The 24,679-nt window shown below is 42.0% G+C and overlaps 1 protein-coding gene across 10 annotated transcripts in view; it reads right to left on the bottom strand.

The window, feature by feature from the left end:
- Positions 1-24,679, bottom strand: part of LOC124596278 (protein muscleblind-like) — a 590,664-nt gene that overhangs the window by 340,394 nt on the left and 225,591 nt on the right. For 8 of the 10 annotated variants that reach the window (XM_047135363.1, XM_047135359.1, XM_047135361.1 and 5 more), the window contains exon 2: positions 15,735-16,995. The exons of 1 other annotated variant lie outside the window; for it this stretch is intronic. In XM_047135363.1, the coding sequence (XP_046991319.1) occupies positions 15,735-15,920 (186 nt within the window). In that variant the 5' untranslated portion in view covers positions 15,921-16,995. Of the gene's footprint in view, positions 1-15,734; positions 16,996-17,741; positions 17,907-24,679 lie in introns of those variants that run through there. One more of the 10 variants, XM_047135360.1, reaches the window with a different exon arrangement.

Here is a 24,679-nt window from a genome sequence, read left to right as displayed (position 1 = left end):
GCTGTGGGCCCAAACGTTGTACTGATGGACGATAATGCTCGACCTCATAGAGCATGGGTGGTTGATGTTTTCTTGGAAAAGGAAGATATTGTACGTCTAGCATGGCCTGTTCACTCTCCCGATTTGAATCCCATAGAGTATATCTGGGATGCACCAGGGAGACGGCTTGTATCACGTCAGCATTCACCAACCACTCTCCAAGACTGGGCGTAGCTCTGCAGAAAGAATTGCCTCGTCATGAGACTGATGGCATGATGGCATCATTCACAGCATGCCAAGTCGTTGTCAGGGCTGTATTGCTGCCAGAGGTGGTCACACCCCATACTGAGAGCATCAACCAGTTGTCAGAATGTGTGAGCAAATACGTTAAACTTGAAAAAACGAAGAACGTTTCTGTCTACCGTTATGCATGTTGTAGTTGTTTACGTACTGTATTCGTCACATTGTTTCTACTTTACCATCCCCATTTTATACTATTATTTCGCAAGATAAAGACAATCTTGCAAAATTTCCCTTTGTTGCTGTAATTTTGGACACCGGTGTATATAATAAGGAAGCCAATAAGAGAGATTCTAATAAAGTATTAACTTGGGAATCGCTTTTTGCCATTATCTAGGTCACTCTGCAGACCCATTATCCTAGCACTTTCGTTCCCGCATCTCGATTCTGTCTTTTTCAAATTAACTGTGCAGACAATTGTCTTAAAAAATTTAGGGAAACCATGATAATCGTAGATCTGGACGACCAGATGGGGATGTGACCCTGCTGTTTCGGAACGGAATAATTCTTCTTCACAAAGAATGAATTTGTTCTTCATAGTTACTGTCCCTGTTTTCGTCTCCCTTTCAGAAACGAACTGAAATATAATGGCAAAATGGTTCAAATGGCTCTGAGCACTATGGGACTTAACAGCTATGGTCATCAGTCCCCTAGAACTTAGAACTACTTAAACCTAACTAACCTAAGGACATCACGCAACACCCAGTCATCACGAGGCAGAGAAAATCCCTGACCCCGCCGGGAATCGATCCCGGGAACCCGGGCGTGGGAAGCGAGAACGCTACCGCACGACCACGAGCTGCGGACGAAATATAATGTTCTGCATGTGTGTTGGGGATGTGTTTTGCCCATCAGGCAGACCTATCGCTGTCAAATCCAGCATTCTCCAGTCCTCTCGGTTTTCCGCCATCGTTTTTGTAGCTACTCCTGGTGCATTTATCTTGATGCTGCCAATTATCTGATACCTTCATTTTCCTCTGGCCCTTTTCCTAGCACCATTCCTTCCTGTGCGTCCTTTATTTTGTAGATTATCATACCATGAACTGAAATACAACGTCCTACAGGTATAAGAAAAAAAATTCCCCATGCACCTATCAAATATTTTTGTTTTCCAAATCGATTTCGGAGCGTCTGCTTTTAACGCAGTCAATTATTCAATTCATTTGGAGTTGCACCAATAGTATAGCACGACCACGTCAGTTCACTGTCATATCGGCAATCAAAAAGAGTAAATGCACCCTTGAAAACTGTCAGATGATGATCCAGGTACATACAAGAATGTAAATATATTTAAAAAACTGAGATACACTTGGCCATTGGTGCACGTACTCTTTTTGAATGCCGGTAACACAGTGCTTCAGCATGATGGGAGTGTACTACGTCTGCACTCCGACTGAATAAAATGAATCGTTTGCGTTGAAAATCGAGCCGCAATGCTATGAAACGGGTATGCAAATTCTACGTATCCGGTAGATACATGGTGAAATTTATTCCCTTATGCAAGGAAAGTCGCAACTGAAGATCCTGTGCACATCATCACAATGTGGGAAAGCCCCAAGTTCAACATGTAGTTTCGGGGAGAAACAGTCGACCACTAAAGCAGTCTCTAAAACCGTAATAATACTATCAACATAACTGTGACGCTACTGCCTATAAACCCTCCTCTGAAAAGGAAAGTCTGAATGATAATTTAAGTTACTTTTAACCCAGTATACAGTCAACATACTTCCTCGAGTTCACGCTTTAAAAACTGGACACGTCCTGTCATCTGAAGTTATCATCCACTTCGTGTAATAGAGGCAGAAGATATCTCGTTATTCATAGTAGAATTATGAACTGTACATACCAAAACTACCAATAAAGCGTTGCTTTGAGCAGCCAAATGCTTTACCAGGTAGGTATCGATCCTGTTGGATGTGACTGCCCTTCCCTTCTCCCGACATACGAACCACATCACGCAACTCATATTGATTTATAATTTAAGGTTCGATAAAACAGCCTACTGATGAGTCATTTTTTGCTGCGATTTCCACATACACGGTGTATTACCGACATTTAATAGGTATTGCTTCGTAGGTTGCCACGTGAAGGGACCTAGAAATCGGGCACCCCCGAATTATCAATTATTAATCTATCGTATTTCCAGGTGAGACATCGAATCACACTCATCCGCAGGAGTAAAAGATTAGAAGAGAATATTTAAAAAAAAAAAAAAGCCACAAACGGCTGCTAGTTTACAACAATAGATTGTCAGGCAAGGCAGGAAAACGGCGAAGTTCGTTGTGCTGAAAATTTACAGGCGGCAACAGGGAAAAAGTACACAGTGCAATAGGGCCGTGAGCGCTATCGCGTGCAAAGCGGAAGCGGGGACTATCAGCGGAAGGAAGCTGTGGCCACCCTGCGACGATCGCTGGGGCCGCAGCCCTGCACCTCCTAACTCTCTACTTTAAAGCAACGACAAATTCTTCATTTTTCAATCTTATTACATGCACTTTCCTGTCTGCTGCGAATTTTTCACCATTTTATAAGTCGTCACTGTTCGTCTAGCACCGGTGCAAACAATAACGTCAAGCAAAGCAATGAATGAACGATCACGTAATGAACTACTTGGGGCAAGAACGGATTATATACTTTACTATGTTACAGCAGATCACTTAAGATGAGTATTACTAAGAATGGCAATTCCTGTTTTCCGTTCCAGTTACAGCACGATCTGATGCGGATAGGCAGCTGAAACGTTAAACAGCTGACAGCTCTTGCGCAATGCAGCAGCAATTAAGAGGCCCGTAGAATATCCTGTGATAATTCACCACCTCTTTCTCTTCAGACTCAGTAGTGCAGCGATGTATTGCAACAACTGTTAATTCGTTGGTGTCGCGGCTAAAGCGTGAATTTGCCACTAACAAATGAATTCAGCTGGAAGTAACCATTTACAACAGCAAGGGAAAAAATGAAAGTGAAAGAGGATCAAATTGATTCACAAAGAAATAATGGCAAATTACTAATCCAGAATATCATGAAAACTTGTGATCGACGTGTTTCATTATAATTATGGTCGACACCACACCTTCTTATGTAAATGCAGAAACTCTAGTGAATAAAAGCCTTAGTATATGCAAACCAAACCACCAGTGTTTTGTGAACAATACACCAAAGTATATTTATGTTTTTTATAGTTTACAGCACGTCGAAATCAAAATAACGGCGGGGGAGGGGGGGGGGAGGCAGGCCTTACTTCACCTGGATAAGAAGACAGATAATAACTAGACGAAGGCATTCGCTAGAAGTGATTCATGGATATTAATACCTCAACGACAAGACTGGTAAGAAAATTCACCTCCTCTCAAATACTGCATGTGCTCACTGTCCTCGCTTCCCGCGCCCGGGTTCCCGGGTTCGATTCCCGGCGGGGTCAGGGATTTTTCTCTGCCTCGTGATGACTGGGTGTTGTGTGATGTCCTTAGGTTAGTTAGGTTTAAGTAGTTCTAAGTTCTAAGGGACTGATGACCATAGCTGTTAAGTCCCATAGTGCTCAGAGCCATTTTTTGCTCACCGTCAGGCCAGTTCTCCTTCTGTACAACTGACTCCAAAATTCAGCCTGCAAGTCACCTCTGTGTGAAAGAGGCGTCACAAATGTCTCTCCCCTTCTTTAGCACAATTTGCAGGGCATAAACAGTGATTTAACACACCTGCACGTAGTTGAAAGAGACAACAGCACTATATTCAGTATACAAACAGCCTGAGTCTCACGACAGATTTCAATATGGTACAAGAAAAGTGCTCAGACCATGACTAGCTAGGTCTGCAATCTTTTTGATTTGTCAGCGTAACAAGTCTGCATCTTCACTAGCAGGCTGAACAGTATTATACATCATTACAGATCCAGCTTTTAATCAAGGAGATCCGAAGCTCAATTTTTATTTATATTTACCAAAATTTCTAAGCTCTAACTCACCACTTACTAGTCAATGAGGTTACGATAGGGATATCGAATATATTACGACATAATTTTCATTAGATATAATGAAGAAATAACTTGCATCAACGTTCAACTTAAAATTTTTAAATAAAAAAATAAAAACAACACCTTCCCAGCACCTGGGGTGCTGCACAGGTGGAATGAACCTCAATGATGCTGCTACTTCATCCGAGCATTTCCTAGGTGAGGTGGGGGCTTTTCCAGTGTTCCGATCCCTAAGGAAAGCACAGGTGCCCATCCACATCGAAGTTTCCACCTTAACATTCTACTATGCTGTCTTCAGCTCCGCTGACGTTTGAATGCGAGACAGCAGCGATCGCTTACTGTCGTTACTCCACGGATACGCGGTAGGCACAAGCTATGGTTGGTGTGTGTGTGTGTGTGTGTGTGTGTGTGTGTGTGTGTGTGTGTGTGTGTGCGTGTGTGATAGATCGGAGGGCCCTATGCAACGCCGCAGCCGTGCACGGTAATAACCTTGGTCCAGCCGCTGTCCGGGCAAACCGGTTGCGGAAGGTCAAGCCTTCCCTAGCTCAAAGCACGACTCGGCTGAACCAGTCGCCGGCCTGTGACCAAATCCAAGCTAATTGCTGTCGCTCCCCTCAATGTTAGAAGCCCAAACTAGCTGCTTTATCGTCCCTGTCCCCCACGTTCTGCCCATCGCTCCGCAATTGGAGCCAGTAAGTAAAGGCTATGTCAATAAGCAATTTACAAGATGGAACCCTCTTTCTGGTAGTTTACTGAATCTGGAAACTATCATTTCAAGGTAAATCGTGCAAACTGACATGGAACCAAATGAAATCAATAAACTTGTTTGTATTGTCACAGTCAAAAGTTTCCACTGGAAGAGAAATATGCTTGCTGCTCATAATGATTCAATGTAATGATCTCATTAAATCTATAATTTAGTCTTGGCACTGAACTTTTACATAGAGAATCTGTTCTGTGAGCTGCGACGATGTGGCACAAAAAAAGATCAGGATCTGTTTTTTTTCCTAGAGCTAAAAATACAACAGAACGAGTGTGTTCATAGGTCTCGCATGTCACAAAAACCAGCACCTGACAACATACCAGAATACCAACCCCAGCTCCCACATGGAGACACCGAAAGCAATGAACAAGTACTATTGTACAACGAATAGCATTGGACACTTCGCGTCCGCTGTATTCTCGTGCAGAGCGAAAACACAAATGGTAGTGTGTCACTGAACATGCCTTAATCTTTTGTATCTTATGCGAAATATAAGACGAAAACGGTAGAACCATTATGGATGCTATATCAAACAACTGCTCTCAGGAATCAAAGCATTGACGTTGCGCGAGAGGGACACTGCCATTTTACCAAATATTCTGATTTTAAAACGGTGAGCATCTTCGGAACACTGTCATACGGACTGAACCGACTGATACCAATTCTAGTAGCACATCTCTGACTTTTTTCTAGTCAATACTTCATGTTATCTTGTTGAACAGTATTCAAAAACTGATCGCACAAATGAATTCCATGCGCGATTGCCTTCCATTTGCCATCAGCTCTATGTCTGTGTACTACATTCAATGAATGGAAACTCCAGTTCGAGGAATACAACCTTCACATCAGGGAAATTAAGACAGTGGTGATGGCAGTCAGCCGAGATGAGCATCCCACAATGGTGGAGCTCACGCCAGCTGAAGCATATGAACGCTTTTCCGTACATCGAAAGTATATTCTCAAGGGAAAGTATGATTAGACAGCAGATAACCAACAGAGTGCGAAACAATTCTGGATTCAGCCAAAAATTAAGAGGCCTTAAATGTGCCGACATGATTGCAGAACACGCAAAATCACTTATGTTCAATAGCTACTTCATACCAATATTGACATATGATATCGATCATCGAGACTTCAGACATCAGAAATGAAATCCGTTAGATCAGCTACCCAGAAAACAAGATAGATAAATTAAGGACTGAGGAGGTAAGGAAGAAAATGTGAGTCAAACCATCCCTTTTAGAACGAATCAGCACATTCAGACTACAGTGGTACGGCTATGCAAGGAGGCTGGACAATACAACAAAAGTCCGAATAAATTTGGAAAGAGAGGTGGAAGGAAAACGTCCTTTAGGATGACCCGGAACCCATTGTACAGATATAACCAAGCATGAACTCACTGCCATGGGAAGTACAATGGATGGTGACCCCCTAGATGAACGGAAAGAAGTACAAGAGACTCATTAACACCGCCCGGGAAACTGGAACTGTACAATCATGGTTACGTATTTGTAATACTACATGATCTTTTATTCTGTTTTTTGATACAAATAAAGCTGCCTATTGGTAATTAAGTACGGGAATGTTAGCTCCTCTAGAAAACAATGATACAGTAATTTACAAAAAAGATTAAAACTACACCATAGCTGCGAACCTCTAAGTACGGGAACAATACTTGCATATTTTGAGAAAGTTCAAATCAGAACAATAATTTTTCCGATCTTTCCGAAATTGAAATCCTTTTTTATTATTTCAGTAAGGAATCGTAATAGGGCCTATTTATGTGGATAAATTATAACAGTTCTTCATTGAGACAAATGGACGAAGACGTGCAAATTGGGTGCCTTGGCGTTTGGTGGTCCAAAAGTTTTCTGATGACCGATTTCTCGTCTCAGGTCAGTGGACTGGTCGCAGAGAATCAGTTTCGTGGTCTTCATTTACTCCAGACTAGTCCCATCTCGATTTTTTAAAAAACAAGTCAGGTAGAGACATTGATGCGGAGGAAAGAGGTAGCGTATTTTCCAAAGGAACCATCCCAGTGTTTGTGTTATTCGTTTTACAGAAATCAAGAAAACCACACACCTGTGTGGCCAAATGGGAATTTGAAAGCCGATTCACTTGAATGCGGATCCACACCTGAAGTACAATGTCACTTCGCTTTGAAATTGCAGCAAAGACGAAATGTTTGTTTATCTTCTACAGCCAAACGCGCTGAGCTTAATGTTGAATTCAGACCGCATATGAAATGACATCTGATTTACTGAATCGATCGTAGTCAGAAAACGACTCAGAAAATATATTTTGTATGTTAAAAACGTTATTGGCGTAAGGCAAAAGATAATATTTAATAAAAAATGTTTCTGTCTTTGAATGACAGTTCAATAGATACCGGTACTGTAAATCGTATGAACGTTTTCATATGCTTTCAAAAAAATGAAATTCCTATTCATAACTATTATGTGCAGTCTTAGAAAAGTCTGCTTTAGTCAAATGTCTTTGAAATAAATAAAATATACTCGACCAACAACAATAACGCGTCATTTTACATTTTAAATTTTAGCCTTGTCTCTTTTAAGGTGGATAGTAAGACTAATACAAATTGTGACAGGAACCATTATTATTTGCTTTCCTGTTTCAATGAAAGAATAACGAGCCTGAACAGGACTATGAACTAGATCGAGAAGATTCTGAGGGTATATATATATATATATATATATATATATATATATATAATGACATAACACTAGGGACGGAGACAGGCCTACGATCCCCTACCAATCTTTCAACCATACTGGTTTGCGCCGGCAGCGGTGACCGTGCGGTTCTGGCGCTGCGGGACTGCTACGGTCGCAGGTTCGAATCCTGCCTCGGGCATGGGTGTGTGTGATGTCCTTAGGTTAGTTAGGTTTAAGTAGTTCTAAGTTCTAGGGGACTTATGACCTAAGATGTTGAGTCCCATAGTGCTCAGAGCCAGCCATGCTGGTTTGCAAGAAGCAAAATTAATTCTGGCGTGTATAAGCAATGTATCAATGTCACAGAGAATAGAAAGCATTATCTACAGCTCCAGAGTATTATTGCTTTCCGGTCACGTCTAGTTTGAATGACATATCGTACGCTTTCCAAAATTCAGCAAAGGAGTTTCTGTGGAAGCAAGTTAACTGTGCTGCTAAGATACATCTTGAATAATAATAATAATAATGCGAATATTCAAACATTTTTGGCTTGACGACAGAAGCCTTAAATTTGACGTGACACGGTGGAACTAGCACCAAGAAGACAAGAAGAGTTTCACACGACGTAGGGAAATTACTTTTCCCGAGATTGCGAAAGTAAATTTAACCGTTCACGACATGAATTTTACGTTGACTATGAGTCCGGCTGCCCGTGCAGCTGAACACGCTGTCTGACATATTATCTGGCACTGGGAATGCTGCACCCTCATAAAACTCATAAACCTGCCACAACCTGCATTATTTATGTAGGTGCGACTCGTTTCCGCGAACCTGTAGCCAGAATGTCGACAGTGTGCTTGTCAGTGCACATGAAAACTATCACACAAGCTAAAAATAATTTAGAGTGCGTTAGTATGTAAACTAGTGGTTCCTCTGAAAAGGCGTGAGGTTGTGTCTACAACACAGACTTCGACACGAGGGTCCAGTTACAACTTCTTGAGCGTAAATCAGCGAATCCTCGTTACATAGTAAGTAATCTGCTCCATTCCGACTAGAACAAGAAGTCATCATTTGTTCTTGATGTCCGAGAAATGGATGACAAAACAACCGTTAATTACAGAGATTAAAATGTCTCATAATGTAAATAGAACCTTTCATTGCTCGTGTGTTATAATGCAGTTTTACGTCATCACGTTAACGCCCTTTCATATATTGCTTGCCGAATGATTCTAACATCAACGGAACCATGTGAACAGAGAAATACAATGTTTTTCCAGGTATACCCTCTCACCTTTCAATTCATAAATCTTCCCTTGTTAGATCGTGAAGAATAAATTTTCCTATCCTAAATGCTACTGCAGTATATAAAACTCTATCTGAGGGCACAGCGTTTCTTTCAATGACATTGTATAATACTCAGAACGATAACGGAAAGGTCAAGTAGGATTATATTAAACACGGATTCAAAATATCAGCAAGTGATATCAGCAAGTGACACCCATCGCGGCTCCCAGAAAAATAGAAAATGGCTGTAATTTTCCCCGATGGAGTATTATGGTCCCTCTCCTGTTCCTAATATGCATAAATGATTTAGGAGACAATCCGAGCAGCCATCTTAGATTGACTGCAAATGTTGCTGTTATTTACCGTCTTGTAAAGTCATCAGAAGATCAAAACCAATTGCGAAATGTTTTAGACAAGATATCCGTATGGTACGAAAAGTAACAATTGACCTTGAATAACGAAACGTGTGAGGTCATCCACATGAGTACTGAAGAAACCCTTTAAATTTGTTACACGATAAATTGCACAATTTTAAAGGCTGTCGATTCAGCTAAATACCTTGGACATACAATTACGAAAAATTTAAACTTGAACGATCACATAGATAACGTTGTGGGAAACGTACATCAAAGACTGCTGTTTACTGGCAGAACACTTAGAAAATGCAATATATCTATTAAAGAGACTGCCAACATCACGCTTTCCCGTCCTCTGCTAGAGTACTGCTGTGCAGTATGGTATCTTTACCGTAGTGGATTGACAGAGAACATCGAAAAAGTTCGAAGAAGAGCAACTCGTTTCGTATTATCGCGAAATAGGGAAGAGAGTGTCACGGATATGATAAGCGAGTTGGTGCGGCAACCATTTAAACAAAGGCGTTTTTCGTTGTGGTGAGATCTTTTCAAGAAAACCTAGTCATCAACTTTCTCCTCCAAATGCGAAAATGTTTTGATGACACCCACCTACATAGGGGGAAACGAATCAGCGTACTTGTAATAAAATAAGAGATATCTGAGCTCGCACGGTACGACTTAAATGTTCCTTTTCCTGCGTCCTGTTAGAGAGAGAGTGGACGGTGGAGAAATAGTGTGAAAGTCGTTCGATGTACCCTCTGCCAGGCACTTACATGTGATATGCAGAGTAGTTATGTAGCTGCAGATGCAGATATAGATGTAGGACTTAAAAGGTGTCACTCTTCATAGTAATGCAATCTGTCTCTGTTCTACTGATGCTTTCTCAGACAGGGATTTCTGTGAATGTGGAAGCTCTTCTACAAAGTCACTGGTGACTAAAGAAAAAATTAACAAGACTTTTTCACTTGTCCAGGGAGAGAGCGTGTATTATTGTCATGTAAGTAAAGAATAACAAACCCAATGTCAAAAATGGTTCAAATGGCTCTGAGTACTGTGGGACTTAACATCTGTGGTCATCAGTCCCCTAGAACTTAGAACTACTTAAACCTAACTAACCTAAGGACATCACACACATTCATGCCCGAGGCAGGGTTCGAACCTGCGACCGTAGCAGTCAATCCCAATGTCATTGGCATTACTTAAATGATCCTTTACAGAGAAAAGAGTCTCTGAAGTTCAATAATTAGAAATTACGAGATGGGCAATGCTAAAAACTGAAACATTTTATCTAACGTAGTTGTTATTCGTCTTTCACTTTTACAATACATATGAAACGAGCATCGGGAAACGACAGATAACGCTGCAGGAGAAAGGACGGATGGTTGCAAGACTAAAAGGGGCAAGATAAATTTTGAAGACTATGTTGCTGGTTCAAAGAAATGACTGGATGCAAAGATAAATACATCAATTAATACTGCACCAAAAACTAACATTTATTTATTATTAACGTGTGGCATAGGAACTTAAGTTCTATAACATCGCATCTAACATATCAGGTGAAGTGCTGAGCTTGTGCAATGACTTAATTTTGTCTTCTGCCAGAAAAACCAGCTTTATTAGCATAACACAGGCGTCGCAGCGATCACGAATTTTGTCGCTGGGCAGTTGGCAACAGTGTAACAGGACGCACACGGCAGCAGAAATGGCTGCCACGGCCAGCCGGAAAGCGCTGAGCGGCGGTCACTTTCTCCAGCGCACTCTCGCTTAGCAAGTAATAGCTTCGTGCCTTCTCGCTCAAATAGGCTACTTTGCTCTTGCGCAAGTACGCATGCCAGCGACGCTGGCGCATAAAAGACTTTGTTATCTTCCTGCGCAGATAACAAGTATGTAGTTCGCTAATTGTCTTTCTCCCTCGAGTGCCTGCGCGCTCGTGTGTAAGTGAGAATGTGTGTGTGTGTGTGTGTGTGTGTGTGTGCGTGCGGGTGTGTGTGTGTGTGTGTGTGTGTGTGTGTGTGTGTGTGTGTGTGTGTGTCTGTATGTGTGTGCAGAAAGGGGAAGGGGGAGGGGGATTGTGAAGCTGGATGAAAATGTTCGAAGCTGGCCATACCACGACGAAGATTGTCACGGTGCAATCTGTATATGTAAAAATAAATCTATGATTGTTTGTATTATAAAAACCGAAATATGCTGGTGGTGGGTAGAGGCGAGAAGGGGTGAAATGTAAAAATAAGCGTGACTGAAAATCGTATTGAACAGTTTCAACTATATTTGGTGACTAAAATTTTTAAAAGTTTTTGAGGATAACATACCTAACTCCGTTAGGAAAATGGTTCTGCGTCGCGATGGGAAGGGGGTAGTACCTTACAAAAACGTAATTCAAGAACGTTTGGAGCGTTTTCAACCGATCCTGCTATACATCGGGTTTACTACATTGAAAAACAAATACTGTTCGGCGTAAGACACACACGACAGCCCTAGGTGGCGGAAATGAGGGTAGGATGGGCATGAAATGTGAAAGTAACCGAAAAATCCCGATATTAGTGTCGAATTCACAGGTTTTCTGTTTGCTAAGGTGCGTCTGCTGATAGTCCTAACGGAATTTAAGTACTCGGTATAATAAGACATAAGAAGTATAATAAGACGAATAGAACTCTGTAACACTTCTCGGACACATAACTAACAAACGGACATATAGATTAGAGCAAGAAATTATATTTCTTTCTCGTTAAGAACAGACATAAAGAAGCTCATATTTTCGTAGTAATGAGGCACACTAAAGCGCCATCTACTAACTTAACGGGCCTATGCTAGTTCTATAAATAACTTGAATCTTACCAATAACTAAAGAGATGTGTACAAAAATTTCGATGGAAACGATTACAATGTTTGGGAGAGGCCCAACAGCGAGGTCATCTATCCCATAGGATTGGGGAATGATTGGGAAGAAAGCCGGCCATGCCCTAGCAAAGGATCCATCCCGGCATTTTCCAGAAGAGATTTAGGAAAATCGCGGAAAAACTAAATCAGGATGGCCAGACGCGGATTTGAATCGTCGTCCGCCCGAATGCGAGTCCAGTGTGCATCTACTGCGCCACCTCGCTCAGTTGTGGCTTGACACTGCGTTACAATGTTTTTTATACCCTGACACAGCAGCAGTGAAAAATGCTTACGCAAGTTCGCAGAAGCCATGACAAAAGGCATTGGGAAGACGATGGATAAGATGGGAAATGAGAAGAAAAAGATGAGGCAGGCACAATTCTGACGTCCTGTGACAGTGGAGATGCTGCATGCCTCAACAGCTACTAACGAAACAACCAGCTACTGGAGTAGTTCCCTCAGTTTTAGTTGTTACCGTTATAAATAACTTGCTGATTTCGTTTTAGGAAATCTCTTCCCTTCCTTAGTTTCGACAGCGATGAGAAAGTGGAAAAAATGTGCTCTGATAAAGACTGATGTACCGTTCGATTCAATTAGTTATCCTGAATCAGCTATTAAAACGAACTTGCGTGTGAGCGCTAACAGTTCAAGGCATTTGTGCAAATGCGTAGTTTCTTGGCATCAAGCAATCTACCGTCCATCACTGCTGCCCTTCGTAACTCAGAGTGATCTCGCTCGATACGAACGAATTGCAACTGATTTCAAAATTTTCTAGCACGGTTGTTCAAACTCTCAATTGAGACGATTATTAGCTACAAATGGGTACATGTATAAGGAGAAAGAATTTCGAAATCACAAAATGAGGACTGAGAAGAATGAGTGTAATATATTAATGGAAGTTTCTGAAAAACATCGATCCAGCTTACGACGTTGGAGAAAGTGAAACTTTTTTGCAAAAGGATTTTAGTGTAGAAAGAGAAATATTCCTGACAGTTTAAAAAAATTGATTGGTGTGGGATGGGGTTTTGGCTTTACCGGCATTGCCCAACACCAGACGACTTCCAGCAAGGCAATTTATCTACTCAAAGGAACGAGTTCGTTGAACGACAGATGGAAAGTATTATCCTTGAATCCTTTACAAGTGTGTCTGACCTTTCTGCCAACATGGAAGCGAAGAGAAGAATTCTTTGCTTCAACTAACGGAAAAGATCCATTAAGATCATAGCAAAATTTCTGTCTGGTTCAAAGACTTATTGCCGACTCTTAATGTAGAGAAATTGAAGTTTAGTACTTCAGGGAACATATACGTATAGTAGCATTCAAATGAACCGTTAGTGGGCTGCAACCTCCAGTAATGTCCAACAAGAGCTCGAGAGAAAAACGTGTTAGAATACCAAGTGGTACGCTCACATACACTCAGTTCGAGGTTAAGCAAGAAACAGACTTTGACTCATTGTTGGGACTCTAAGAAACCGCAGTTTGTCTACGAAATAAACACTTACAGTCTTCAGTCAAATACTGTTCGGTTTAGTTTGGGGGGGAACCATACCATGTTGTTCTTGTATTAGATGCGCAACATGCCTTGCAATCTCAGACTTTTTACAGATGGTTCGGTCATAATGATGGAGAAAAACACTTCCTTAAGAATGAACTACGTGTCGAGAATGTACGTATCGATTTTTAAAGTACTTTTTGACAGACCGCTTTCTCAACGAGAAACGTTCTCAAAAATTACTTACTAAAAATAGTGCGAATACCCAGCAAGATTACGATAAAATATCTGCCATTACGTACATTGTCAACTAGTTCTTAATGCAGGGAAAAGAAGTTGTGAGCTTCACGAAATCTAGTAGCCTCTGTTCACAAAGTTAATGAGTCAACACTACAGTTACATAGTAACAGTGTGAATGTCATCAAGAAGAGCAGACAATTGAACATTTAGTCCAACGCTGTCCACTTCATTCATACCCTGGAATTCCCGATGACTTGTTCACTCACACCCAGCTTAATTAACTGGTTGAAAAACACAGACTTTAAGGTCTTATATCATATGTATATTGTATAAAATCATTTGCCTTATATCAACTCTATATTGTATAAAATCACCATACGATTAAATAAATAAACACTACAGTCGGTCATGACGTGCAAATATATAAGCGGAACGAGCACTTAAGTTCAGTTGTGGGTGGAGTAAGTAGGGTGCTTTCATTTATTAAAAATACCGGGTGATCAAAAAGTCAGCATAAATTTGAAAACTTAATAAACCACGGAATAATGTAGATAGAGAGGAAAAAATTGACACACATGCTTGGAATGACATGGGGTTTTATTAGAACCAAAAAAGTATTGCTAGACGCGTGAAAGATCTCTTGCGCGCGTCGTTTGGTGATGATCGTGTGCTCAGCCGCCACTTTCGTCATAATGGCCTCCCAGGTCCCCAGACCTCAGTCCGTGCGATTATTGGCTTTGGGGTTGCCCGAAGTCGCAAGTGTATCGTGATCGACCGACATCTCTAGGGATGCTGAAAGACAACATCCGACGCCAATGCCTCACCATAACTCTGGACATGCTTTACAGTGCTGTTCACAACATTATCCCTCGACTACAGCTATTGTTGAGGAGTAATGGTGGACATATTGAGCACTTCCTGTAAAGAACATCATCTTTGCTTTGTCTTACTTTGTTATGCTACTTATTGTCATTCTGATCAGATGAAGCGCCATCTGTCGGACATTTTTTGAACGTTTGTATTTTTTTGGTTATAATAAAACCTCATGTCATTCCAAGCATGTGTGTCAATTTATTATTCCGTGATTTATTCAGTTTTCAAATTTATACTGACTTTTTGATCACGCGGTATATTGAGACCTCCTACAAAAGAGATTGCTCACAAAACACGTATACGGTCTATAGTTTAATAACTCTTTAGATACGTGACATCCATTTCAGGTCGGAGTAACAGAACATTGAGCGTAAAACAAAGAATGACAAATCAAATGGCCTTAGACATCCTTGCCTGATGTGACACTGAAATAGAAGTGCTGAAAAATGTGAAACGCCAGACACTTGAAGAAACGTGTTTTACTATGGCTCGTCAAAACAGTAGCGTCGTGTAAGCCGTCACTTTTCACTGATAAATGGAACAGGAAGAAATATATACTGCAGTCTCTAACGAACGTTACAGTTCTTAGGTGAGAATAGTCGCAGATCTAAAGCTCGAAACACGCGCTGGACGAAGCGAACGAGCGACCAGATCTCGTTACTGCGTACTATTCCGAGCGTGCAACTGGACAATTTTCGCGCATGCGCAGAAGAGTCAGCGTGCTTATTGGCCAGTTTTACACGTGAGGTAAACTGCATAGTAACGAGATGGCAGTAGCTGATTCGCTCGTAGGCGGTATCATGTATTTCGAGCTGTACGGCTTTGGCGAAATGGGCTAAGGGGTGGGAGGGAGGGAGGGGGATAGAGAGAGAGAGAGAGAGAGAGAGAGAGAGAGAGAGAGAGAGGGCGGCGCGCAGCTGGGCAGCTGGCTGGTTACCTTGATGCTGTCGTAGCAGGCGGTGACGCGTCCATTCTGCACCTCGACGTTGGCCGGAGGGTGCGCGAACTTGCACTCGGTGTCGGGGCGCGTGCACTTGTTGCGCTGGAACTCGCGGCACACCTCGAGCTGCAGCCAGCGCGAGTCCTTGCCGTTGAGCAGGTTGTTCATGTTGACCATGGCCATGTTGTTGCTGGCGGGGATCTGAGGGGGGAGGGGAGGGCTCGCTAGCCCGCCGGCGAGCCGTGTGGGATCTGCTTGCACTAGGGCTGCCACCTTCGCGGCAATGGCTCCCTCTTTTTGTGAAATCTACACGACACGCACGGATCCGGGTTACAAAAATTTCACTCGCTTCGTTACAAAATTTATACACTGAAAGTCTCTTCTCTGTCGATTATATCAATCACAAAAAATGTCTATACTTTCGATATATATATAATATATATATTTTATATATTTCTTAATATATTTACTTGGAACGTGATTCTTTTTATAATATATATATGTATATATATATTTGTTAATATATATATATGGCAAACGAAGACTAGTAACGAGAAAAAATGTTAAGATTAATAATTATATATTATTATCACTGGACCATAAATTATCACCGTTTTCTTGAGGACTACCAACTGTCACACAGGGTATCCCCGAAATGTTCCAGCACGATCGTCTTCGACAGTTCTTTTAACAAATTCGAACGACACTACTTCAATCGCCTCCTTCCTGGAAGGAGTTAGATACTAGAATAGATTCCTCTATGTGTCCGTATATATATATATAAAGTTCAATTTTACACGCCGTTGCTTTGTTTTATATCGATTTCTTTGTACAAATTCGATTTTTTTATTTTCTTTCAGCTGGGTGCGTAGGAAAAGATGTTTCTTTCAGTCCCGAAAGCTTCAGATGCAGTTCTACGTAGCGACTTGAGGTTTCCGTTTTCTCTTATTTCTTTCCTTTCCTAAGCTGAGCTTTGAAGTGTGTTACTGGGAAGTTATTTCTTGAGTAGGTACTGTTGATGCTTTTTTGTAGTTGTTTCAGCCACACAGAAAAAGAGTTGAGGTAAGCAGAAAGCAGCCCACAAGCTAGTTGTCTAAAAGCAACGCACGCACGCACCTTCTTGAAGTAGGGGGTAGGGCAGAACAGGGGGGTAAAAATCTGAAGCTAGCGCATGTTTGGCTGAGAATGTCTGGGCCGGGTGGATGTAGCAAAGCAAGCTGGCTGGCTGACGGTGTAGCACTCTTCAAGGGTTAGAGGTCTGCAAAAAAACGGAAGAAAAAACACCTATGTTTTAACTGGCATATTAGACCAACCGAGCTCTACATTATAAAAGAAAAACAGCCACAAGCAGACACACACACAACATACTCCGCCCTCCGAGCTGTCGCTTCCATACTCCAGCTAAGATGTAAATGCAAGGAACAGAAACACACACATACGCACATACACAGAGCAATTAAAAGGTTTAGTAATCTATTTTATCCTATAAGGTTACTAAACTAGTAAGGCAGCTAACTGTTTAAAATACCCAAGACAGCCACAACTTATGGAAATCAGTCAAGGACAGCATACTGCACATAGGCAAAAAGCTCTAGGAAAAGTTACTAAGTACATGACACTGTGCAATGTGGAGAGAGAGAGAGAGAGACAGAGAGAGAGAGAGAGAGAGAGGAAAAGATCATAACGGACATTTCTGAAATGGTAAATCGGGAGAAGGTTAATATACGTGTCGTCCACATCTGGCTCGTACTTGGTGCGCGACTGGCGTTTGATCTTGGCGTGAACGCGGTGGCAAGTAAAGTCAGTGCCCGTCGGAGCGTAATCACTCACTGGCAACACATTTAAGAACGTTTTGTTACTGAAATAAAAGCGACAAGCTCGAAAGTGCGACGGTGATCCCGCGGACGCCTCCTGGTTACGAATCTGGCAGTACAACACACAGACGTTCGCCGAGAAGGCCGAAGCTCGCCGCCGTGTCCAGGGGCGAGAGCCGGAGCGATTTACCTGAAGGCGCAGGCGGAGTCCCGGTGGTTAGGCACCGCCGCGGGGCGATTCACTAGGCGCGGCAGTGAGCGCGAGAGGCGGCGGCGAGGCGCCGGCTGGAGTCATGGTATCTGGGTTGCGCAGAGGACGCGGGGACGGGCTGCGCACTCTTTGCGGTCTGGAGGCTCGGCTTGGACTGCTCCCCCACCCTGCGGCCGCTCGCCGCTCGCGCGCGGCGCCTTGACGCCAGAGACGCCTGGCGGAAAGACGCGGCGCTGCGCCAAACCCGCCACCCGTGGCTGCCGCTGGCTGTTGCAGGCGCCGTACGCTACACTGCTTCACACTATTTCGCGGAAACTGGTTTCTGCGCCTCTATCCCTTTGTCGGCATCGAAACATTTCTGCCCTGAAATGAGAGGGGTGCCGAATCATTTCTGACCCTCGCGCAAGAAACTCGTCACAAGTGCGTGTTCGAATCCCATTCGTTTGTATGTAAACGCAATTTTCCGAAATGCAACCGGTGCATAATTCTGCATAAACACCCACTGACAATCTTTTGGCTTGTGAAGAAGGGTACTTTCGGTACACCTACCATTTGTCCCTTTCCCTGCTTCATTCGCTAATGGTGCGTGGGAATAACGACATTTATGATACGCTTCCATTTTCCTCCGAGTCTCCACCTTTCTTGTTCCAGTTCAAACTCTTTCATCTTCAACTGGGCTTGATCGAGTCAATTCAGCTTGCTCTGGGTCTCCCTCTTGCCCTCAAATTTGGCAGTCTTCTATTTTCCATTACCTTTACATGTCCAGACCATTTAACCTGTTCCTCTCAGTTCTCTCATTCAGCTTTTCTACACCAGTTACCTTATCAACATCATTATTTCTTACTCTGTCTCTCCTCGCTTTCCCTAACATGCTTCTCAAGAATTTCATTTCGCTAGCTTGGATTCTATTCTCATCTCTCCTTGTCATTGTCCAGGTTTCGATGCATATCTCAATGTGGGTGTAAAGAATGTGTTGTATCGCATTTCCTTGTGTTTCACTGGCACATCCCTTCCCCAGACTAAGCCCCTCGTCCACCGGTAAACCGCATTGCTCTTTCGCATCATTTTGTTAATTTCTACCACCATCCTTGCATTCTGCATTATCTCACTGCCTAAATATTTGAATTTGTCCATATTTTCAGTGTTCCACTCTGTAATACTCATTTGTCCTTGCCCTTCACTTACTCCGCTAGTTCTAGGCGCTACAGTCAGGAACCGCGCGACCGCTACGGTCGCAGGTTCGAATCCTGCCTCGGGCATGGATGTGTGTGATGTCCTTAGGTTAGTTAGGTTTAAGTAGTGATGACCTCAGAAAGTAAGTCCCATAGTGCTCAGAGCCATCTGAACCATTTTGCTCCGCTAGTTACCACAGTATATTATTATTAATAATAATGGTGACACCAAACTTTTTGTGTCAGCTCTGTAACATCCCTAAACTAAACAGTTCTTCCAACTTGGGTCTGTTGATAAATCGCCGATTGAGCTGTAATTTCGCTGATTCACTCGTCGTGATCTCTTTGCGAGCCATAAGTGCATTAAGTAAGATCGTGGTCGGGTAAAATAGTAGAAAAATTTATTTGACAACAAACTAAAACATATACGTACATCATACATGAACAAAATAAAAATACAATTACAGTTAATAAAACGTCCAGTCAGCCGCAGCGTCGATAATTGCTTGACGTCTCCGAGGCATGCTTGAAGCCAAGTATTGCACATATTCTCGAGCAAGAGACCTATATCGTTGGCAGTTGTTTCAAACTGGAGATCTTTGTTTCTTGCAACTTCTTTTTGATATAAAACCATACATTTTCAATAATATTAGCGTCAGGCGACTGTGAGGGCCAACCAGGTACCTCCACACCTCTCTCCTTTTTCCAGTGGCTGCAACGCCTGCTGCGGTGCCTCGGATCATTGTCCTCTTGCAGTATCCAGTGTTCATTTTTGTCGATGAATCAAGTTTGGATGTCGGCAACAAACATCTTTGATAAATTTGTAACATCTTCTGTGCATTTAAATTGTCGGTAAACACAGGCCAATCTCAGTCAAGAATTCAATTCGAACTATTCGAACTATTGCTTTGTGGATGTTGCATGAATGACAAAGGTTCCGTCTTGTGGGCTGTGAAAGAACTAACGTGATACCTTTTACCATCCGTGTACAATGCCGACCACTGTAACTGGGAAGAAATAATATGTTACCGACTGTTACTGCAACTTAAGCACTCGAAATTTAAACAGTAAACCTATCCGTGATACACAACGCCTCTCCTGCAGCGTCTGCTACTGAACTTTGTTGAATATACCCGCAACTCTTTCTCGCCGACTAAACGATCCCCTGACGAAACGCGCCGCACTTCCTCTCTACCTGTGCTGTTTAGGCTACCTAATAAGCAGTCCAGATTTACAAGCAATACTTAAAAAAATCTTACAATATTTTGCGAGCCACCTATTTTAAAGATGAATTTCACTTCCTTAACATGCTTCCAAACAACTTCACCGTTGTACTTGTTTTTCCTACAGTTAGTTTCATGTGGTCATTCCACTTTATGTAGCTTCGGACGATTAGTCCTAGGTATTTTACGGTTGTTAGTGTCTCCAGTGGTTTATCGGCAATAGCATATTCGAACAATCTACCCTCAATGCAATGGAGACGTTGGAGACTTTTGCAAGCTGAACAATTCGTTAAGCGTAATTGTAATGAATAGTGGCTTCTTGTTTTTGGAATTACTTTCGCTCAGTCTGCCACTGAAAGACTGTCCTTCCTAAATGATAAGTGGCTGGTAATGCGTTCGATAATATGAAATCGTGTTACTATCTAGACTCGTTGCTTACAAATGAAAATCTGTGATTGGCAGCATTCTCAGGATGGTATCTGGAGACGGTGCAGTGAAATTTATTTCCGTGTACCTGACGACATTGACGGGCTACAGTAATAGCGCATTGCTGCAGGACCTCTCGTGCCCTTCATCGATTTGAGATGGTGCTGTGGTTGGCAAACTATTACCGCATTATGGACGAGTTCGCCACGGATTCCCATTCGGGCATTCGCTCTCAAAATTTCCGCTATTTTACTAAATACCTTCAGATCAATAAATGGTAGATTTTTCCCCTTTCCCAGCAGAGCTAGTGCTTCAACTCTAAGGACACTGTCGTCGCTTATTTCTTGGTATTAATTTCAACTTTGCTACACTACGATTTTATTCTGTTCGTGGAACCGAACGAAGTCTCACTTCTCCGAGGTAACTCATGACAAATTCTATATTGTGCTTCTCACTTATACCAGGCGAACTGTTGTCATGTGAGGAACAGAAATAGCACGGAAAAGAAAAGGAAATTTTTGTGGTCAGTGTCGGACTACCATAAATTTACTGGTTGATTAAGAACATATAAATGAGGAATTTATGTGCACGAGTGAACCACGACCACTGTGGTGATGGCGTTCAAGCAAGCTGTATGGTGTTATGGTTAATCAAACCCAAAGTGCATGTAAGTACCAAAACGAATATTCCTTAGATTTTTAGGGAAAAAAGGTTACGAGATAATTTTCTAAAGTAACATGAATCATCATTAGTGGCATTACTGGTAAAACTAAGTTCATCTACTCTAATTTCACGAAGAAAAGTATGTTTTAAAACCACCCAAGACGTCGGAAAAAATATTATGAAGTTTACGTCAGTTTATGCCATCAAAAAACCACATCCTTCCAATTTTTTTTATACATCTCTTATACCTTTGCTTTAGCTCCCTTCCAGGACAGCATTAGGGGCTATTTACTGCGCGACAGGCTTAGAATAACGAAGTACTAGTAACTGCTGGTCAGTTTAATCTACTACGGAATAAAATGTTTATGTTCATAAATGCGATATTTATGAACATGATATTTATCAGCAAAAAGTTTTCGTAGGTAGCCAATGCCACCTGCAGCTATGATTAAATAACATTTATTTTGGAGACGGTTAACGTTTACGTAAGATATTTTATTGTAAGGAGTTATGTGTTCCACTGGCACGGAGAGCATTATGTACCACCATCATGAGTCCGATCTCCTCTTCTGCATTAGCTAACGCTAAACCTCTGATGGAGTCAAGAATTCCTTTAGTCTTGCCATCGATGGAGTTGGTGACACGTTTGTGGAAGGATGTAACCCAATCCTCCGTTTCTCTCGGAAGGCAGGTACCTGGAATTTCAAAAGCAATTCTTTCCGTCATGTTTGACCCGTCTATTTTAACCTCTTCCTCTGTAGCTTGTCGAGTACATGTGTGACGTTCTTGCTCTGCCTTAAAGAACCTTTGTGGAATCACTCAACTACTGTCTGAAACTTTCTAAACTCTTCTGTGAATCCTCTTTGATTACGCTTCACTTTTACTAGGAACTCTGCGAATAAACAATAACCTAGTCTGGCTGCTGGCAGCAAATATATTTGTTTGGTTGTTTCATCGGACTTGACCGGCTCCTCATAACTCGTCGTCGTGACCGATTTATAGCAAACTGTGTGTCAGAAAACATAGGACATTTTCTGTTGTTCTTGTGTGTTGCACTGATTTTGTTTGTACTAAGAGCTAGGTGGAAAACTTCGCACCAAACACTGATAAATCTTACTACACTTCATTACTGAATTTTACCGATATTACCTCGTGATCCGATAGCTCTATAATTACCCGTTTCTGTTCCGTATTTTCATGGTCTTTCTCTCTCCCCCTGCCTCTCTCTCTCTCTCTCTCTCTCTCTCTCTCTATCTCTATCTCTCTCTCTCTCTCTCTCTGTAGGAGGACTCTCTACCTGTAACTCATTTTCCGTTGAATCAAAATGTGCACTATATTCTCCCTTTAGGCACGCAGAATACTAAAGTTGGTTTTTAATGATGTCGCTCAACGGAAGATAATAATTCCGCCTAATGTTGTAACACAAAATGAATACATAGTAAAGTCTAAAATAATATGACACTTCATCATTTATCTTGAACTATACTAGAACTCGACTGAAATAGATGTCAAATAAAATGTGGGGTATCCGTTCTGGAATAAGTTTGAATATGTACTGTGTCTCACTCTTAATGTCAATATAATAACGTCACTCTCCACGTGAAAATGAAGAAGCCTGTGTTAGAAAAAAAAAGGTGCTGTAGAGGAGACATCACACAAGGAGACACAATCTCACTTAAGTTATTCACCTTGGCTCTGGAGGATATGTTCAAGTGTCTACTCTGGGGACAGAAACACATCAACATTGATCAACTTCGCTTTCCGGATGATATCATCTTTTGTACACAAAAAAACTGTCAAGAATGAACTTGAAAACTCAAAATTGCTTCCCAAGCTACACGCCTCAGAATCAGCCATCAAAAGACCAGAGTCACGTGCCGCATCAACATCACAGTCTCCTTCGAAAGCCATGCTCTGGAAGAGTAAATGAATACACTTTTCAGGGACATAAAATCCGACTTGAAAAGATAACCAGACAACAGAGGTCACTCGACAAAGTGGTCTCACCTAAATGGCATACGAAAAACTTGATCAAATACTTCGTACACCAGTTGTCCCTATAAATTATATATCCCTATAAGTATTGTGATACATTCATCCTGCCAGTTACAGCATAAAGGCTCGAAACAACAAGCAACGCAAATCGACTTCGGGTCTGCCAAAGGGCAATAAGAGACCAATGTTTGTAATTCGTCTGCGAGACTGGATCAAGAATGAAGAGATAAGGAGAAGAATGGGAGTCTATAATGTTGCCGAGCGAATAGCGAGGCTGAAGTGCCGGTAGGCAGGACATGCGTCAGGGGTAACTTCAAATGGACCAAAGCACTGATGCAGTGGCGTCAGATGGAATCAAAGAGAAGTGCCGGACGTCCTCTGGAGAAATGGAGAACCACTTGTATGAATATCAAGAGCTCAGATGGAAACCCAGTTCTAAGCAAAGAAGGAAAAGCAGAAAGGTGGAAGGAGTATATAGAGGGACTATACAAGGGCGATGTACTTGAGGGCAACGTTATAGAAAGGGAAGAGAATGTAGATGAAGACGAAATGGGAGATACGATACTGCGTGAAGAGTTTGACAGAGCACTGAAAGACCTGAGCCAGAACACGGCCCCGGGAGTAGACAACATTCCATTAGAACTACTGACGGCCTTGGGAGAACCAGTCCTGACAAAACTCTACCATCTGGTGAGCAAAATGTAAGAGGCAGGCGAAATACCCTCAGACTTCAAGAAGAATATAATAATTCCAATCCCAGTTGACAGATGTGAAAATTACCGAACAATCAGTTTAATAAGCCACAGCTGCAAAATACTAACGCGAATTCTTTACAGACGAATGGAAAAACTAGTAGAAGCCAACCTTGGGGAAGATCAGTTTGGATTCCGTAGAAATATTGGAACACGTGAGGCAATACTGACCCTACGACTCATCTTAGAGGCTAGATTAAGGAAAGGCAAACCTGCGTTTCTAGCATTTGTAGACTTAGAGAAAGCTTTTGACAATGTTCACTGGAATACTCTCTTTCAAATTCTAAAGGTGGCAGGGGTAAAATACAGGGAGCGAAAGGCTATTCACAACTTGTACAGAAACCAGATGGCAGTTATAAGAGTCGAGAAACATGAAAGGGAAGCAGTGGTTGGGAAGGGAGTGAGACAGGGTTGTAGCCTCTCCACAATGTTATTCAATCTGTATATTGAGCAAGCAGTAAAGGGATCAAAAGAAAAATTGGGAGTAGGTATTAAAATCCATGGAGAAGAAATAAAAACTTTGAGGTTCGCCGATGACATTGTAATTCTGTCAGAGACAGCAAAGGACTTGGAAGAGCAGTTGAACGGAATGGACAGTGTCTTGAAAGGAAGATATAAGATGAACATCAACAAAAGCAAAACAAGTATAATGGAATGTAGTCGAATTACGTCGGGTGATGCTGGGG

Source organism: Schistocerca americana, chromosome 2, assembly GCF_021461395.2.
Source record: "Schistocerca americana isolate TAMUIC-IGC-003095 chromosome 2, iqSchAmer2.1, whole genome shotgun sequence".
NCBI classification, from domain to species: Eukaryota; Metazoa; Arthropoda; class Insecta; order Orthoptera; family Acrididae; genus Schistocerca; species Schistocerca americana.
The sequence above is the reverse complement of the archived record's forward strand: the minus strand, read 5'-3'. Positions and strand labels throughout refer to the sequence as shown.